This window comes from Manis pentadactyla, chromosome 15 (genome assembly GCF_030020395.1).
Source record: "Manis pentadactyla isolate mManPen7 chromosome 15, mManPen7.hap1, whole genome shotgun sequence".
Taxonomy (NCBI): domain Eukaryota; kingdom Metazoa; phylum Chordata; class Mammalia; order Pholidota; family Manidae; genus Manis; species Manis pentadactyla.
The window spans coordinates 22,843,849-22,864,483 of record NC_080033.1 but is presented as its reverse complement, the minus strand read 5'-3'; the positions used below and the strand labels follow the sequence as shown (position 1 = coordinate 22,864,483).

General features: G+C 46.6%; 1 protein-coding gene across 5 annotated transcripts in view; it reads right to left on the bottom strand.

Annotated features, from left to right (window-relative positions):
• The window catches only part of PEPD (peptidase D), a 120,301-nt gene that overhangs the window by 81,320 nt on the left and 18,346 nt on the right, over positions 1-20,635 (bottom strand). For all 5 annotated transcript variants that reach the window (XM_036929837.2, XM_036929838.2, XM_036929840.2 and 2 more), the window contains 3 exons: positions 14,945-14,992; positions 13,462-13,523; positions 1,835-1,879 (listed from right to left, as the gene is read on the bottom strand). In XM_036929837.2, the coding sequence (XP_036785732.2) occupies positions 1,835-1,879; positions 13,462-13,523; positions 14,945-14,992 (155 nt within the window). The remainder of the gene's footprint in view (positions 1-1,834; positions 1,880-13,461; positions 13,524-14,944; positions 14,993-20,635) is intronic.

The window sequence follows — 20,635 nt, the reverse complement described above, 5'->3', positions numbered from 1 at the left end:
CAGGCTGCCCAAGATGTGCCACTGTGACATGCAGATTATTTGAGTTGAGAATAATCAAGACCCAAAAGACTCAGAAAGAAACGTGGACCCCTACCCCACAACTGCATAAAAAGAATTTGGATGGAGGACCTGCTCCAGGAGAGCTACCACCGCAGCAGCTACACTGCAGCATAAACCAGGGTGGCAGACAGGGAGGGGTGTGGCTAAGTCTGTCAGAATTCCTCTTCATGACCCCTCGTTGTTTCTGTGTGGCCCATCAAGTATTTCATTTATTAAACATTCACTCTTCTCATATTCTGTGAATAACTTTCCTCTCCCTTTGAAGTCTCAGACCCATACCCACTTCTCCTGGGTATGTTCAGGATGATATATGTACCTCATTCTCCCTATCTTTGGAACCCGTGACCATGACTTCCCTGTGCATACGTAATTAAACTGTTTTTTTTTTTCTTCTGTTAATCTGTCTCATGTCAGTTTGATTCTTAGACCAGCTAGAAGAACCTTGAGGGGTAGAGGAAACTTTTTGCTCCCTAACACCAGCCATCTCCATCTTGGCTGACACACTACCCAGCTGTTCAGGACAAAAATCCAGAGTCAACCCTCAACTCCGCCCTTCACTCAGGGGTCACAGCGGGCTCCTCTTCACCATGACTGTCTCCCTACTCCCCTGTCACACCTCCTCCACTGCAGCTGGGCCCTGCAGCAGCCTCCTAACCAGGAGGCTGTTCCTACTCCTGCCCTACAAGTAGACTCCAGTCTGAGTTTTATAATGCAAACCTGATTCCACCATTCTCCTGCTTAAATCCTTTAAAGGTTTCCTAAGGACCTTGTTTTCTCAAGACAAAGTCCAAGCTGACACCATGGCCAAGCCAGCCCAGGTCCATCTCTCCAGCTGCCCTCGGGCACCCCTTCCCCAGTGTGTGGCTCTACCCAGGCTACAGGAGGCCACGGCCTGTCATGTCTCCAGCCTCTGAACAGACAGTTCTTAGCCTGGATCATTCTCTCCTTCTCTCCCGCTCTGCTTCCCCAGTGTCACTAGCTGCCTGATTCTTGCCTTTCAGGTCACAGTGTTCATAAGCTCCTAGACTAGGTGAGCAAGATCTCCCAACTGAACAGGGAAATGTGACCACAGGGCTTTAGGATCAGATGTGAGGGGCCCAGATACCTCCCCCGATGCAGCAACGGCCTGGCCTCGCCTCTCTCCTACATTCAGAGTAAGTGCAGCTACACCGCAAATATTTTGGTGCTACAAGAGCAGCTTGACAGCTTAGGGAGAAAACTGGTGACACATCAGAGTTGGAGGCCACTTCTGAGGCCCACAGAGGAGATACCCAACCTGAGAAGGTCTGCCTTGCTGCAGCCTAACAGAAACCAGTCACGCTGCAGGTAGGAGCTGCCAGTATCAACAAAGGAAGAAAACAGGCAGCATAAGAACATGCATAACAGGATGCCAACTAGGCAAGACATATGCATGACATGAGGAAAACATGTTTACCTTTCTGGCAACATGAAGAGTGTTTTATGTAGGGTGTTTACTTTTACTTTTTTCACTATCTACTTTAAGTTATATAAGTTTGGCTTATTTATGGTAGAGGTTTTCAAAAGACTCCTAAATAAAGGACAGATAAATGTAATTGACATTTGAGTGATTAATGCCATTTTGGAAAAATAAACCAACTGACAAATAAAAAAACAAAATAGAAGAGGTTGAGAGAAGAGGTTCCAGGGACCAGCTTGTCTGAGGGTCTGAGACGGAGTGGACAGGAACAGCAGGGTCTCTCACCTTCCTGAGCTGCATACAACAAAAGCCAAGGGGGCCACAGGCCATACTCACCACTCCACGATCTCTGGATGAAGAATGGTGTTGTTGACATTGAACCTAATGGAGGGAAAACAAATCAGCCCATTAGTTCAATGATCTATCCTCTCCCAGCAAGAAATACCTCATTCAAGACATACCAAGAGAGGGCTTGGCCAAGAGAAGGCCTCAAACTTTAACTTCATGACTTCCTGGCCCATAGAAGGGGTATTGCTCACTTCCTGTAGCCCAGACCATGTCCTCTAAATACAGTCAGTTGAACAGCAAGCTAGTTGGTTGCAAACACCATTCTCCACACTCACTAGGCAGACAGCATAGTCTCTTCCATCAAGTATACCAGCATGCACACAAAGGGAGTCCCAGGAAAAAAAGGAGAGAAATAAAGGAGCAGAAGGATATTTGCAAAAATAATGGCTGAAAACTTTGCCAGTTTAATTAAACACATTAATCTACACATCCATAAAACTCAATGAACTCCTAGTATCAATTCCAAAGACTTCCACACCTAGACATATCATAATCAAACTGTCAAAAGACAATGAGAAAATCTTGATAGCAGTAAGGGAAAAGAAATTCATCATGTACATTTCTCACCAGAAACTACAGAGGTCAGAAGGCAGTGGGATGATGACATATTCAAAGTACTGAAAGAAAAATTTGTCAACCAAAATTCTATATACAGCAAAGCTATGCTTCAAAATGAAAGAGAAATTAAAAAGTCCCAGATAAACAAAAACAGAATTCATCATTGAAAGACCTAACCTACAACAGACACTAAAGGGACTCTGTTGGACTACAGTGAAAGGACACTAGAGAGTAACTCAAGTCATATGAAGAATAAAGAAAGGGCACTGGTAAAGGTACTTACAAAGGCAAGTATAGAGACAGTATAAATGTATTTTTTTTGTTTGTAACTCCTCTTTTTCTCCTATCTGACTTAAAAGACATCTGCACAAAGCAGTGATCATAAATCTTTGTTGACTAGCACATAATGTAATAAAGATGCAATCTGTATGCAGTAACACCATAAAGGAGGGAAGGAAATGGAGCTATGTAGGAGGGAAGTTTTTGTATACTATTGAGATTAAGTTGACATTAATGCAAACTAAGTTTAAGAGGTCATTTGAAATCCCCTGGGGAACAACTAGAAAATAATGAAAACAGAGAAAAGGAAATGAGAAAGGGATTAAAACTGTATAGTACGAGAAATCAATTAAAAATAAAAGAAGGTAGTAATGGAGAAACTGATAAACAAAAGTGACAAATGACATGTAGAAACTAATAACAAAATGGCAGAAGACAGTCCTTCCTTATAAGTAATTACTTCAGATGTAAATGGATTAGTTCCTCCACTTAAAAGGCAGTGATTGGCAGAATGAATTTTTAAAAATCTGATCCAACTATATGCTCTAAAGAGATACACTCTAGAATCAAAGACACAAATAGGTTGAAATTATAAGGGTGAGGAAAGATGCATTAGGCAAACAAACAAAAAACAACCTGAAATAACTTTACTAACATCAAAGTAAGCCTTAAGACAAAAAAGGACATTTTTTTACTGATAAAGGGTCAATTCATGAAGAAGATATAATAATTAAATACATATATGCACCTAACAACAGAATCCCAAGATATACAAATCAGAAACTGACACAATTGAAGGGGAAATGGATAATTCAACAATAATAGTTGGAGACTTCAATAATCCACTTCAAGTAATGGATAGAGTAACTAGACGAAATTAACAAGGAAACAGACTGAACAACAATATAAGCCAACTAAATGGAATAAACATCTCTAGACATCCATTTTCTCAAGTGCATATGGAACATTCTCTAGAATAGACCATACATTAGGCCATAAAACAACTCCCAATAAATTTAAAAGAAATTAAATCATTGGACCTTTGAATGAAATTAGAAATCAATAACAAAAGGCAAATTCACGAATATGCAGAAATTAAATTATACATTCCTAAATAACCAACAGATAAATAAAGAAATCACAAGGGAAACTACAAATACTCTGAGACAAATGGAAAGAAAAACACAACATATCAAAACTTACAGGATGCAGCTAAAGTAATGCTGAGAGAGAAATGTATAGCCAAATTCCCATTATTAAAAAAGGAAGAAAATTCTCTCAAATCAATAACCTAGGCACCCACCCTAAGGAACTAGTAAAACAAGAGCAAACTAAACCCAAAGCAAGCAGAAGGAATTAAATAATAAAGATTAAGCAGAAATTAGTGAAATAGAGAATAGAAAAACAGTAGAGGAAAATCAGTAAGTAGAAAGTTGATTCTTTGAAAGATCAACAAAAAATTGATAAAGGTTTAGCAAGACTGAACCAAGAAACAAAGAGGAGGCTCAAATTACTAAAATCAGAAATTAAAGAAGGATCACTACTACTGACTTAACAGAAATCAAGAGGGTTATATGAGAATATGATCAACAAATGTATGGCAACAAATTGGATAACTAAGATAAAAAGGACAAATTTCTAGACACTAACTATTAAAACTGACACAAGAAGAAGTAAAAAATCTGAATAGACCTATGACAAGTAAAGAGATTGAATTAGTACTCAAAAACCTCACAAAGAATAGCTCAGGATCAAATGCCTTCACTAATGAGTTCTACCGACTATTTAAAGAATTAACACCAATTCTTCACAAACTTACCCAAACTAGAAGAGGACAGAACATTTTTCAATATAGTCTATGAGATCAGTATTACCCTGACACCAAAATCAGACAAAGATATCACAAGGAAACTACAGATGAAAATCTCCTATGAACATGGACACAAAAAATATCTTCAACAAAATACTAGCAAACAGAATCCATCAACATATAAAAAGGATATACACCATGACCAAGTGGTATTTATCCCAGGAATATAAGGTTACTTCAACATATTAAAAAAATCAATACAGGACAAAACCACACTGATGTTGAAAAAGCATCTTATAAAATCCAATACTTTTTCATGATAAAAAACAATCAATGAACTAGGAAGAGAAGGAAATTTCTTCAACCTGATAAAAGGTACCTACAAAAAATCCACAGCTAACATCTTCCTGAATGGTCAAAAACTAAAAGCTTTCCCCTAAGATGAGGAACAGGGCGAGGATGTCCTTTCTTCTCCACTTCTATTCAACATTGTACTATGTGTTCCAGCCAGGGTAATCAGGCAAGAAAAAGAAATAAAAGGCATCCAGATTGGAAAGGAAGAAGTTAAACTATTTCTATTTGTAGATAACATTATCTCAAAGACAGAAAATCTTGGCAATCAATCCACAGAAAAAAACAAACCTATCAGAGCTAGAAAATAAGTTAAGCAAGTTTATGAGATATACGATCAACATACAAAAATGAATTACATTTCTATACATTAAAAATATATATATATTGCTATACAGTAAAAAATCTGGAAATGAAATTAAGAAAATTTAATTTATAATAGTATCAAAAAGAATAAAACTTAGGAACAAAGTTAACAAAAGAAGTTCAAGACTCATACACTGAAAACTACAAAATGTCATTTAAAAAATTAAAGAAGACCTAAATAAATGGAAAAACATCCCATGTTCATGGACTGGAGGTATTAATATTGTTAAGATGACAACACTCCCCAAATTGATATACAGATTTAATGCAATTTCTATCAAAAACTCCAGGTGGCTTCTTTACAGAAACTGAAAAATTGATTCTGAAATTTATGTGAAAATTCAAGGGGCCCGGAATAGCCAAAACAATTTTGAAAAAGATAAACAAAGTTGGAGAACTGACACTTTCCAATTTAAAAACTTACTATAAAGCTAAGAAATAAAGACAGTGTGGTACTGGCAGAAGGACAGACATAGAGATAAATGGAATAAAATGGAGAATCCAAAAATAAACCCATATATTTATGGTCAAATGACTTTTTATTGTGGTAAAGTACACATAACATAAAATGTACCACCTTAACCAGTTTTAAGTGTAGAGTTCAGAGGCATTAAGTAGGTTCACATTATGGTGCAACCATCACCACTATCCATCTCCAGAACTTTTCTCAACATCCCATACTGAAACTCTGTGCCCATCTAACAATTACTCCCCATTCCTTGTTCTCCCAAGCTGCTAGTAGCCACTGTTCTATTTTATGTCTCTATGAACTTGACTATTTTAGGTGCCTCTAATAAGTGAAAAAACATAATATTTGTCCTTGGTCAATGAATTTTGACAAGGGTGCCAAGAAAATGTAATAGGGGAGAAGTTAATCTTTCCAACAAAGGGTGCTGGAACAACTGGATAACCACATGGAGAAGAAGGCAGCTGCTGGATCCCTAACTAACACCACAAACAATTAGCTCCAGATGTAATTAAGAACTTATACGTAAGAGCTAAAACTATAAAAATTTTAGAGAAAAACATGGGTCAAATTTCTATGGCCTTGGATTAGACAATGGTTTCCTAGATGGTGACACCAAAGCAGAAACAACAGAAGAAAAATAAGTAAACTGGACTTCTTCAAAATTAAAAACTTTTATGTGTCACAAGACACCTCAAGAAAGTGAAAGGACAACACAGAGAATGGAAGAAATTTTTTGCAGATTATACAGGTCTAGTTTCAAGACTACATAAATCAAATATCTAGTATCTATTACCAATTCTTACAACTCAATAAACAAGACCAAGAACCCAATTTAAAAATGGACAAAGGATTAAATAAACATTTTCCAAAGGTGGCATACAAACGATAAATAAGCACAAGGAAAAGTGTTCAATATCATTAGCCATCAGGAAAATGCAAATAAAAACATAATGAGATACTACTTCACAGCCACTTACATGGTTATAATAAAAAGACAAGTATTGGCAAGGATGAAGAGAAACTAGAATTTTTATACCTTACTGGAGAAAATGTAAATTGCTACAGCTACTTTGGAAAATAGTACAACAGTTCCTCAAAAAGTTAAACATAGAGTTGCCATGTGACTTAGAAATTCCATTCCTAGGTATGTACACAAGGGAACTGAAAGCACATGTTCACACACAACTTGTACATCACTGTCCACAGCAGCAGCTAAAAGGTGGAAGCAACCAAGTATTCACCAACTGATGAATGCATAAACATAATGCAGCACATATCCATAGCCTGGAATATTTTTCAGCCGTAAGAATGAGCAAAATACTGATTCATGCCACAACATGGATGAACTCTGAAAACATGCTAAATGAAAGAAGCCAGTTATAAAAGGCCACATATTACATGACTCCATTTATATCAAATGCTAGAGCAGGCAAATTCATGGAGACAAAAGCAGGTAAGTGGTTGCCAGAAAAATGGGAAATGACCGCTAATGGGTACTGGGTTTCTCTTTGGGTGATGAAAATATTCTAAAATTGATGGTGATGATGACCATACAGAAATCATTTAATTGTACACTTTAATGGGTCAATTGTAAGGTATGTGAATTATAGCCCAATAAAGTCATCTTTAAAACTTACTGGATTATGTACATAATGAATCTTATTGCATATAAATTTCATTTCAATAAGGTCAATTTATAACAAATGACAGAATGAAAAGAAGAAATAGTCTGAGATCTTCTCGTGTGTGTTATGGCGACAGACTAGTCAGAGAAACAAGGAAAGATGTAGAAGATATGAGCAACACAACTAACCAACTTGACAACTGACACACAAAGCGCTACAGCCAACGACTGCAGAACACATGCTCTCTTCAAGTGCACAAGGAACGCATCGTAATGATCTTATAACTGGAAGTTACAACAAAATGTCAAATAAAATTTCAGAACGCTGAAATACAGAAAATATTATTTGATTACAGAATTAAACTAGAAATCAGTAACAAAAAACTATAAAATCACAAATTGGAAATGAAGCAATAGACTTCTAAATACCCACTGCTCCAAGAAGAAATAATGGAATTAGAAAATAAAAACATGAAATATTATAGCTGGTAAGATACTACTGAAACAGTACTTAAAGGAAAATTTGTAGCTTTAAATGTATTTAGTGGAAAATAAAATTGAAAGCAATGATCTCAACTCCTATCCCAAGAATGTCTCTTCTTTTTCAAGATGCTAGAAAAAGAATAAACCTAAAGAAATTAAAACACACAGAAATTAATGAAATAAAAAGCAAACATACCATAGAGAAAAATTTTCAAAGCCAAAAGTTGTTCTTTAAGCGGAATGTAATGGAAAAGAGGACCCCAGTCGGGTGGGGCACATCCCTGACACCCAGAGCTCAAGCTGTTGGTGAGACAACTGGAGAAGCTTGACGCAGCCCAGCACAAAGTCCAGGCCTCGGCAGAGAAGCCTCGGCACACCTTCAGCCTTCCGGATCCTGAGGCCTGCTAGATCCTGGGTCAGGATGCTTCACACAGGGCCTGCAGGCCTGTGACCGAACAGCAACTCTCCATGACCTCATTACTACTGCTTGAAAACACCTAACTAATGCTGTGGTTGTAAGGCTGGCATCCCACTCCTGGCTGAGCCTGCTGAAGGAGGTGCAGGGCAGGGAGAGAAGAGAGAAGGTGTATTAGCAGGCTGGGAGGGCTGCAGATCTTCTAAGCTTTTGGGATTCCTAAATACACAAATAAGACTACTTACTTCAAAATCAACCAGAATGTTGTAGAATCAAAGCCTACTTGTGAAATACCAAAGAGATCTGAGACAGCCAACATGGTTCAGAGTGAAGAACAGAGGAGCAGATGACATAAATTTAGATGACAACATAGACTCTGCCTCCCATTTCACCAAATGTCACTTTGACATTAGGAAGAGCAATGGTCTATCTACTCAACAGCCAAATGCGCCAGTAAAATTTCACTATATAAAATGTACATATGTATACACACACGCACCCACGCACACGAGCAACAAAGTGACCCAGCACAGACACAGATATGCACAGATAACATGAATACAAACAGAATAGATAAGATGAACACACACACAGGCAGGTATGCACTTAGAAAAAGGTGCATGCAGACACACATACTTGTGTGGACAACTGACACACACACAGATGCACAGATATATATTCACAGACACAGGCAGACACACACACTCAGAGACATGTAGGCACACCCAGACAGGCATACCCTTAGACTGACACACAAGATCCATACCTGAAATACACACGTACAGTAACACACATACTCACACAAATGCACACTCAGACACAAAAACACTAAGACAGAGAAACACACTCAGACACACAGAAGAGCCAGGGGAGCCCCAAAGCTGACAGAGTTTAATTAGGGTAATGAAATTTGGATGTTCCTTGCTTTTACCTCTGTGCTAGCTAGAGGTTTCTATGATGAGCAAGTATTAATTATACAAAAGCAACACAAACCCACCAGTGCCTTGAGGACACTGTCCTAGAAGTAGAGGGCAACCCCAGTGGGCTCTGCCTGGAAGCTGGGTGAAGGAAGCCCACCCACCCCTGCCACAGCCCCTGGCCACCTCCCTGCAGCTTCTAACCTAAGAAGGGAGGTAAGGCTGGCCTGGTGAACAGGCCCTGGCAACGCTCCGCATTCCCCACCCCTGCTAGGGGCTGGGTGGGTTCTTGTCCCTTCAGGATCCAACCCCTCATGGAAATTCTATGCTTCATAATTGAAGCCCAATCCTAAATATTAACTTAATACACAAGTTAAAAGTAACCAGAAAGCCAAGGTCCTCACACCACAGACACACTTTTTTGTAACTGTCAAGTATTAATAATGGCCCTCTACTTCCTGGGTTTAAAAATTCACATCTTTGAATATTAATACTCCTGTATTAACAACCCCCAAATTCAGCAATTTCATATTTAACTGCTTATTTAAATGGAATTAATTTGTAACCAACTGTCTTCAAATCTGCAAGGCAATTTAAGTAAATGCCAAGAGATAAGAAATATGCTTATCCTGAATAACCAGCTGATGTGAAATATCGACCACATTTCTCTCTCAGACAGCAGCATGAAACAGAGCCCTCTGTAACTCACTGCCCTGGCCCGGGGCTCCTGGGTAGAGTGGGCCTGCTTGGGAGGGAACCGTCTCATGCCAGGAAGGGACCCCCATAGCCCACCTGGCCCCTCTCGCAGGAAAATGTGCTCTAAAGTCTACCTCCTCAGATGCTAACAAAGATTTATCATGTCTGCCTGCGTCCCCGCTGCAGGAACCAGCTGCTCCAGGCAGCCATGGAGCCTGCAGCCCCCAGGTAGAAGTCCCACATACTCCTTATGGCAGAGCTACCCTCTTCAGCTCTGCTCTGCCTAGCCGCCACAGAGCAGCCCTGGCCACGCCCTCACTAGGACCTGGCAATGAGCACCTGCACCATCCTCCAGCCAGAGCCTGCAGCAGGGCCTGCTCCTTCCACACCTTCTGTGGGAACTATGCCTACTCCAATCCAGCCATACAATTGAGCCATGGCCTGGGCTGGAGCCCAAACTCAGCACAAGGCCTGTCAGACTGTCCCCTCCAGCTCGTTCATCCCAGAGAGAACACAGCTCCCCCTTGGTGAGCCCAGGAGCCCCAGGCCAGGCGGTGAACCCAGTGAACATCCAGCATCCACCCATCTCTGCCTTCCTGTCCCCTCTGCTCATGGTCCCCCACCACTGCAAGACCTGGCACACTCCTGGCCATGGCAGCAGGCAGCCTGGCCCGAGCTGGGAAGGCTGAGGGACTTTCTGGTCTCCCAGAGCTAAACCCACAGCCCCATCAAGGAGACGGCAGCCAGCCCCGAGGCAACACAGTTGGAGAGAAGGTCACAGGCCAACTGCCCAGTTGGGCCAGGACCCAGAGGGTCTGGGATGGGTGGACTGGTGAGGCCGCTGCTCTACCACAGCTCCCTCCTCCCCACAGCCCAAGGGACACAGGTGGCCTGGGACAGCCCATTAGCACAAACTGAGAGGCCAAACCTGAACATCTGCCAAAACAGGTCAATCAAAAAAATCCAAGATGGGAGGCGTTTCAGAGAATTTCAAAAGGATCAAAACAAACAAATTCTAGAAATAAGGTGTTTGTTTAGGGCAGTAAGAAATAATGGGTGATAGAAGCAGTTGCCTGCTGCAAAGTAGGACGATGGCAAGATTCATCCTGCTTAGGAAACAGCCGCTATCATCCCCAACAAGCAGCTGCAGATGCTCATGACGGCAGGTGAGTGTGGTGGCCAAGCCACAGCAGCCCTCAAGGACAGGGGTGCTGGCACAGAGGCCAGGAGGCAGCAGAGTCAAGACGCTGGCCGCAGGGTGGGGGAGAGGCAGAAGGCTGTGCTGCATCCAGACTGAGGAATACAGATATGGCTTTCTGCAAGGAAGGCAGGGGTGGGCAGTCAAAGGCAGAGACCATGGTATGTGGGGTGGGGGGCCCCCACCACAGGCTCCTTACCCCAAAAGAGCAACCACAGAGGGGCAAGCTACACTATGGATGGCACAGTGGGATGGGAGGCATGAGGGGATGAGTCCCTCAGAGGTAGGAGGCAGTACTACCCTCAGGCCAGGGAACCCCAAAGCTGAGAGACACACAGGAGGGCTCTCGCCTGCAAACATCAGCCAAATCAGAATACTCAGCCCAATACATGGGTATGAAAACAAATCGCCCAGCCCTAGCATGTGGGGGCAATCCCTCAGCCCAGCGGTGAGGGGTCTGGGAGGGCCCCACTGTCAAGCCTCCATCTGGATGGGACCAGGGATTGGAGAGGGACCAGCCCAGTGCCTTGGAGAGTTTTCAAAGTTAGGCCAGTCCCCAGATCTCCAAAAAAGCCTTCCAGATGCTGACTGGGTGGGGTGGGGGTTTGGCAGAGCACAGGCTCCTCTGGGCTCTTGGGAGGGGCTGCTGGGTCTCAGGGGGTGACAGGGGACAGAGGCTGGATCTGCATATAGGAAGGAGAGGTCAGGTTCATGGCAGGGCTCCTCCCAGTGGGGTGGGGAAGAGGCCTCGGCTTCTAGCACCCACTGACTATGATGATGTCCCACTTCTCTCCAAAGAACTTTAGGGAGCAACCAGCAGAGCTCTGCTCAGAGAGGCCACATCCTGAGCTCCCTCCCGGGAACTACACCCACCACACCCCCTTCCAGGCCTATTCCCGGGGTGCTAAGGAGGCATTCTCCACAGCGGAGACCTCCATGTGGGGCAAACCAAGACCCACAGCTGGGAAGCCCCAGAGCTCCCTGACATCTGGACTCTTGTAATCAGCGATCCTGGAGTCCCAACTGCACAGATGGGGAGCCTGAAATCTCAGGGGCAACAGGGCTTGGCAGGGATTTGCTTTGGAAGAGCATTTACTGGGCACCAGTTCCCTGCTAGGCTCCGAGGGAGCAGGATCTCATTTCCTGCCCACGGTAAGACCAGACAGTGCCCTGCTACACGTTGGGGAGCTGAGGTTCAGAGGGTAAATTCTGCTAAGGTCAGGGAAGTAGCCAGTGAGGTGGCCACCAGGGCTCCCTCCTCCCAGCTCAGGGGTCCGTGGTGTTGGTCGAGGCATGGGGGCACCGGTGCCCAACAGTGCTGGGGGATGGGGAGGCTCGGCTCAGGCAAGGCAGCAGCGGCTGGGCCCTGCACCTCCCCCAGCAAGGTCCTTGGGAAAGATGGTGGCTCCACGGCCAGCATTTCAACGAGCTGGGCTAATCACCGGCACGGGGGGCATGGCTGAGCTGGGGAAATCCCCAAGAGGATGCGGACAGTTGAGCAGTGAAAAGCAGCAATCCCCATACCTGCTCCCCCTGCCCCATCGCTCTTATCACAGGGAGTGATACATATTTACGAGCTCATAATCCTCCCTAATCACCCCTACATCACACATAGGCAGCACAAACTCCCCATGGCTCAGGTTCATGCATAATTATAAGACGCTTCCTCTGTGACCACTTTGGTCCTTGGAAGGACGACAGAGGACGCAGTGGCGCAGAGTGAGCACAGTTGGGGAGGGGGGCTGGGATGGAGCGACAGGAGCAAAGCGGGGGGCTGGCCATCCTCTGCAGCCCAAAGGAGCAGGGGTCTCCTCTCAAGCCCTCCTGTGGTGCATCCTGGGCCCAGCTTCACGGGCTCCATAGACCTCCCAGGGCCAGTCACCAGCCAGCCCAGGGACACAGCACAGCTGGCAGGCAGCACTCTCCAGGGACCTCGGTGTGAGGTGACAAGGAAGGTGGGGAGCTGTGGTCCCTGTGCCTCACACCTGCCCTCCTTCCTGGAGGAGGCTGGAAGGGGGGGTGGGGACTCAGTCTGGAGCTAAATAAGGGAGTGAGGGCAGGTAACGGGGTCCCTGTCTGGGGCTGGGGCAGCAGGGGACACAGGGAGGGAGGTTAGTGGCTACGACCGAGGAGAGAGGGCTGATAAAAACAAAGACCACAGAGCTCAAGCAGGTCTCTACAAGGAAAGTGGCCACTCACCTGCGCCTGGAGCTCCCAGCACTCACAGGGCCTGCAATTTCTTTATGGGCTCAATAGAGAAGTAAAAGTCAAAAAGTGATTTTAGGCAAATTATTCTTTTAAGCAGTTCCTGGAAATGCCCAGTCTAACTCCTTTTTAGGGTCCTCCTGTTTGTGTATTTTGTGTGTCGTTTGTAAACTGGGCAAGGCCTGCTGGAGAAGATGCGAGCTGGTGGAGGATGGGAGACCACTCCCAGGGCCCCAGGACTCACTTGCTGATGCCCTCGAAGGAGGCCTCCCTGCAGATACTGCCGCTGTCGGTGTTGACGCCACGCTGGAGAGACAGAGGGAGTGTAAGGGCACAGATTGGTCACACGGGGCCACACAGCCTGTGTGGGAGGCCTGTCTCCACCAGCCAGGCCCAGGACTGGGGAAGAACCTGGCAAACACATCCCTTCCTTTTCAGGTAACTCAAAGTGGGGCCCTGGCAGAAGGACAGGCCCTCCTTTCTCTGCTGCAACTGGAAAAGCAGAAGAGGCCAAGCCACCACAAACAGCATCCCAGGTGCACCAGCCACCCAGCAGAGCACTTAGCTGACACCAGCTCAGGCCACACAGGCACAGTGGGGGACTAGGCCAGAGGACTCAGACCGTGAACAAAGCATCCCCCCAACCCTCTGTGGTCTGCCCTCCCAGGCTGGCCCGTCATGCATGTGCACAAGCTCCCTGCTGACAGTGTGATAAGGGGCACGGCCAAACCCAGCCCTTCCAGAGATGTGGACAGGACTCAGCTCAGGCAGGACGGGCCTCTCTCTGTGACACCAGGGAGCTGCACTACATGCCTCTCCTTTCCCTGTTTGCAAGGAGACTCCAAGAGAAGTTGGATGAGGGACTCAGAGAAAAACGTGCCATCCCCAGAGAAGCAAGGCCTTTTAAATCAGCACTTCCTCCTCGAGAACAAGTCGATGTCTAATTGTACCCCCCAAAAAACAGCACACTGGACCACCTTTGACCACACTCATCTAACATCACCTTCTTTCTCAGCCAACAAAAAGGCAGAGTGGAAAAAGAGACCGTGTGAAGTGCTAAAACAAACAAGGAAAACTATTTCTGTAAAAATCAATTAACATAGGAGAGAAGGGTCACTTTGGAGGAAAGAAGGGTTGTACACTCTTCATAGTTGAAACTCCCCAAGTTCAAAGAAATGCAAGAAAGCAGGGTTCTTCTCTGAGCCATTTCATAGTCCAAGCAACCCCAGGCCCTGTAAGGCCCAGGGGCCCCTGAGCACCACCACTGAGGCTGCAGCAGGTCCTCAGTCATTCAGTGCACCAGGTTCAAAATCTGATGCCGTGCAGCCCAGCAATCTCATGGGCAGATGCCATGAGTGTTTTCTAAAGTTCTGTTAACAGTAGAGGAGACACAGGCTGGAAGCAAAATAACAGTCCACATCCACAAATCCCAAGAGCTCAGGCTAACATCCTCCAGCCAGGTTTTAATTTGTGGAGTTGGGTGTGGTGTCTTGTTCACAGTGGCCTCATGACAGGACACAGCATTTCCCGGGGAGACTGGAGAACTGAGACCTGGGTCCTGGACACGTCCAGCTGTTCAGACTGAAACAGTATTGCTACTTATCAGGCAAGGAACCTCTTGGTTCCTCAATCCTCTCCTACAGCCCAACCACTGCAGGGACAAGTGGCTCCCTAAGACCCCTCCCTGCACCCCAACACTGCCCAGTCCCTGGGCACCAGCCACTTACCAAGGTGAGGAGAACAGAGGGGCTCTGTGATGTCAGGATACTGGCGATCTAAAAGGTCAGAAAGAAAAACCCACTTTAGAGCGACCACAAAAATGTCTAATGGAAATGATATGTATTACTTAATGTCAGCGCACATTTAGGAAAACAGATTGTTAAAACATATGGTGTGCTGCTGTCCCAATCCTGCAGGTGAGGAAACTGAGGCTTACGAAGCATAAGGGACTTCTGAAAGCCACATGGCTATCAAGGGTCAGAGAGGGAATCAAACCTAAACCTGGCAGGAATTTCCATATGCTGTCCTGCCTCCAGGCCCCACACAGACCCTGGCTCTGAACAGCCAGACCCACCCTTCCTCCAAGGCCAGCTTCTGCCAAGTCCCTCCTGAAAGACCTGTTTCAGCACCTCTTAGGCACTGACGCACCAGCCTGTCTCCAGGGAGGATACCTTCCTCCCTGCCCCCAGCTCATCTCCTAGACCACCTGGAGTGAGCCTTCCCCAGTCCAACCCCAACCCCCACTGCACACCCCTGCTCTCCACCCCTCCACCTCAGCCTGCTCAGGCTTCACACCCCCTCATGCTGGTTGCTTCCCATCCTGACCCCTCCAATGAGTGTGCCATGCAAGCTCATCTCTCCATGCCTGTGCTGAGGCTCTTATTTCTGCCTGGAATGCCTTCTCCCCACTTAGCCATTACACCAATTTGTACTAGGCTGAGACCCCTCGCCCCAGTGGCAGGGTTGCTCACTCCCTCCTCTGCAGCCCCACTGACAGCCATCATTCCCTCGGCATATACCCATCACACTGCATTAGCCATGACGTCTGTACCTCAAGGGTGCCAACCATCCTGGAGGCAGCACTTTCCTCCTCGCCTGGCTCCCACCCCTCAGTCTGTCTTGCCTCTTGGCTACTACAGCCCTTTCTGTATTTGAGCCCCACCCACAAGACCTCACCCTAAACTCCTGAACACCCTGACACAGGTGAGAGGGAGAAGAATTTTTTGTTGTTTTGATGGTTTTATTGAGCTATCACTGACATACGCTACACAGCATGCATGAAGTGCACATTTTGGTAAGTTTTCGCATATATATGCTTTTTAATACTGAGAGGCTCCCAAAGAAAACCTGGTATACACTGAAAACTATGAAAAGATAAAATATACCTACATCCCATCCCCAGAGACTTTTATCTGTGCACATAAAAAGAGAGATTTGTAATGATGTTTGGATCATACGAAGTTACACGTTTCACTTACTGCCTGCCGTCACATATTCTTCAAACATGTGATTTTTACCAGTCCCTACCACTGGGGATGGTAAATGTTCAATGAGCCCTTGATTACAGCTTGTGCCAGTCACTTCAGACATCATCTCACTTAACCACCCATGAAGTTGGTGCTACAAATGTCCAGATTTCACAAATGAGAAAGCTTATGGGTTAGATAATTTGCTCAGGTTCATAGTTTAAAAAGAACAAAGTCCAGCATTGAACCTATGGATGTAGAATTCCCTCTTAACAGACACAGCATAGTTTATTCATTCCTCTATTGGACACTTAAATTATTTCCAATAATTAACTCTTAAAATAATGCCCTGATAAACATCCTTGTATTTAAACCTTTATTTCCTTAACACAAACTCCTTAGAAAAAAAAAAGATCAAATAACAAATTTGACTTAGTGAGACTGCTGGGCAAAAAGCCATATATGTTGTGAAGGTTTCTGAAGCTAGCGGCCAGACGACCCTCCACATGTGAACCAGCCACCTCCCCCCAGCAGTGTGCAGGCCCCATCTCTCTGGACCCTCCTCATTTGCTCAGTTACTGCTCTGAGAACGAATGAATCCCCCGGGCTGGTGTTACACAAACCAAAGGCTTGGCTGCGTCCCTGCCACTCCCCCAGGCCCTCCTGGAGGCAGGGGAGGCTCATTAAAAGAACAAGAACCATACATATCAGACCCTGGGTGTGTTGTTCCATCAACATAAAGGGTCTACATTCATCAGCACTGAACAATTGTGTCAATTACAGCAGCAGAACCAGAGAGCGAGCAGGCACTTGGGGATTGTCTGTGCTGCTGTCCTTGGGAGAGAGGAGCAGGATAACAAACATGTGGTCTGATGGTTCTTCTCTCAGCAGCGACTCGGGACATGCTGGTTGGGAATAATGGAGGAGAAAGCAGCCCTCTCAGTGCCTGATGCCCAGGCGGATCAAGGCCTGACACAGAGCCGGCTGGGTGTCTGCCAATTCAGGCAGGTCATCTTTTATTGATCACAACCGCTTGAGTGGGCCCTTTTTACCTCATCCAGCCTGGCAGCCCCATCCACCCTTCCCCACGGAGACTCATGAGCACTATATTCTCATCAGCACACCCTGATTCCACGCCTCAGATGAAGGGGACACAGTGTGCCTATGTGCTGCTGGCTCAGGACAGCACTGCTCGGCCAACACAGGGCCTTGTTTCCATAGAGCGGTGGTCACGGGGGACACATCCACTCTCACAAGCCAGTGCTGCTCAATGCCCCTGCCTTGATTCCTGCATCAGTTTCCGAGGCCACGCAGCCTCCCTGGCAGGTTGAGGTGGACAGCACGCGTAGATTCAGCAGAGCCCTGAAGAAAAGGATCCTCCCCTGGGGACAATCAGGTTTCCCATGAACACCTCATGCACCCTCATACTCAGGGCCCCAAGCAGGCCTGCAGGCCACTCTTCATGGGTGATGATCCAGAGAAAGGGGCTGGGCAGTCCCTGACCAGAGCTGTCAAGAGAGCCTGCGCTGCTCCAGGGAGCTGGGCTTCACCCTGCAGGTGCCAAAGCTTTAAAAAATGAACAGTTTTTCCCAGCAGTCTGCAACAGGGGTGCATACTGGTGCCCAGTACTGCTTTTAAAATTTTTAATTTGTTTCTAAAATTTAAACGTTAGTTAAGATCACAAACAATATGGATTTGAAGGTACTCCTAAACACTCAGAATATCTAGCAACTCCAGGCCAGCAGTCCCACATGGAGGCCATCCGCTCAGAGGTTCCACCCCAGGCCCCACTGCTCCCTGATGCCTCTCCACACGGAGGCTGAGAGGTGGGCGGCATCCATCACCATACTATCACAACGCTTTGCCTTACATCCATCCTGCCTGCATCTGAGCCCTTGACCCTGGCCCCTCCTAGCATCTGCCTGGTGCCATAAGGGACAGCAAGTACATGAAATGGCCCTCCACCTTGCCATCGCACATCCTGTTATGAACACCAGCATTCCCACTGCACCTTAACGGAATACCTAGAAGCACCATCAAAGCTCCCGAATGCCCCCTCATCAGGGGATCTACCATTTGTTCTACCTTCTAGATCATTAAATCAGGATCATCTATGGGGAGGAGAATTAGATAGCCAGGGTCGCCATATCAGTCACCTGCATTTTATACATGATATGAAGTAACCAGCCATGGCCTGAGGTCAGAGGGCATGAGTGTCAGCTGCTTCCTATCTGATCTGTCACAGAGAGACAAGGCTGCTTGAACTCAGATGGAACTGAGCACTATAGAACTGGGCTAAGGAGCCCCTCCCTGACACAGGGGCTTCCTGTCACCTTCCACGGTGAAGTAGGCCCTGGGTACCTCTAGTGTCTCCCAGGGCCTCAGTCCAGCAGTCTGTATTTGTGTCAGGCTTCATTTTGAGGCACCAAAAGTCAAAGGCACTTGGGAGCCTGTGTCATCTCCTAGAGCACCCCCTCATTTCTGACAGGGCAAACACAGAGATGGAGAGTCAGGTCTTGGGGGTCCAAAGGTCCTTGGGGGACAGCTCAACCCCATTACTCCTGGGTTGTGAGGCTGTGGACAAGGCCCTTCAGCTCTTGGAGCATCGGCCTTCTCCTGTAACAGGGTGAGAGCTGAGGCCCACCATGGGACAGAGCAGAAGGACTGGAGGATCCATGGGCGCTGTTGATGCCACCGAAACTCACAGGTGCCGCCCTGTCTCACAGTCAGTATGAGCCCTCACTTCTAGTAAGACCCACAGCAGTGACAGTCATGACAAAACTGATAAATGATGGCAGTGCCGACAAAGGGGCACTGCTGCCAGCTCCCAAACCTGGAAGAGATTCTGTCCTCTGATGCCACTGACGCCCTCGTTTAAGACTCTGCCTCAGAAACAGACTCAGAATGAGCTAGTCTGTGGAGCGGTAATTCTACACAATCGTTACTGGCTTTCCTGTTCTGACACTCAAGACCTCCTCTGTTTTATTGCAGCTGGACGCCAGTTCTCCTTCTCCCCAGAAATCACAACAGAAGGAGAGCTGAGTTTCTCCTAGTCGTAAAAGCAAAAACGTCAGACACAGCTGGGGAGGCTCTGCGCAGGGACATGTGGACTCGGTGGGCTACATCTCCCAAGGCAGGTAAGGACCCCAGGGCTACCCCTTCTGGGTTTTACACTGAGGACACCTGGAGGAGCAAGGTCCCAAAGGGCAGTCATGTTAAAATTCAGTTTATGGAGATAGGAGGACTGCACCTGCCACAGGAGAGTCAGAACAAAATCAGAATGAAAGCGGGGTAGATCCCTCTTTCTCTAGTACTTAGAAATACAAGGTAAGTAGCACATGGCCTCATTAGGGGCATGCAAATAAATGTGCAGACTGCTTGAGAGCCCATACCCAAAACGATCAAGACAACAGATCCCACATGCATGAAAAGACTCTTTAGATGCTACAAGTGACTCCCAATAACTTGGTACGGAAATCATATGGCATAAAATAGAGATGTACCCAAAGCTTCCCCCTCTCCACAATCCAACAAGGCAGAGGGTACTGCAGAGACAGGCACCACGGCCCTGCGGATGCAAGCGCATGCCTTCCCTGAGGCCCTCCCAACAGGCACCACTCTGCCACAGGGACTGTGCCCCCAGTCAGTCACCTCTGCACCAGACTGTGACCCTGGCTGCCGAGTTCACCCCTGGGTCTCAATCAGCTTTGATGCACACGTGTTCCTGGGACTAGGCAGGGAGAGAGTGTGAAAATGATGTTTGGGGGAAAAGAACTGGGCCTTAGTGACAAATACAAGGCAATAAAGGGCAGGGTGCAGACCAGAACACAGCCACTCTCCACCATCTCACAACCGGTCTCCAGAGCCAGGGAGAGGCACTGGTATGGACAAGAGTCAGCAGGGGATGCAGTGGGCTGGCACAAGGCCTTGGATATGGGGAGAATCCAGTCAGTCGGAGAAGTGGACATGGTGTTCCAGGACAGCAGAACCGGGGCAGGACTGTCTACACCATGGTACTGACATTGGCCTGCCTGGGGCCAGGCACACATGCTTACCGAGGTGAACTGTCTGCCCCGAGTAGGCGGGCTGGGCCCCGACACCAGGCTGAAACACACTGGTTCCTCCCAGCTCAGTGAGTTTGGCCTGGATCCCTGGGAAGCTGCCTCTCACCCAGGGCTGCCATTCCCCAACACAGCCTGTGTCCTGGCCCAGGTGGGCAAGGGAGCAACTTGGCATCCAGCTGGCTGGTTCCTCTGCCCACTTCCACCCTGCACCACCTGCTCTTAGTGTCCACATGGGGAAATGTGGCACAGAGGGCCCCATCCAACTGCTCCTGCCCAGTAGGGCTGGATGAGCAGCAGGCCTCTCAGTGTTTATGTTCTCTACTGACCTGTACAGACACGGGGCTGTGACAGTGCCCACAGACAGAACAGAGGCTTCCCTGTGTGCCCA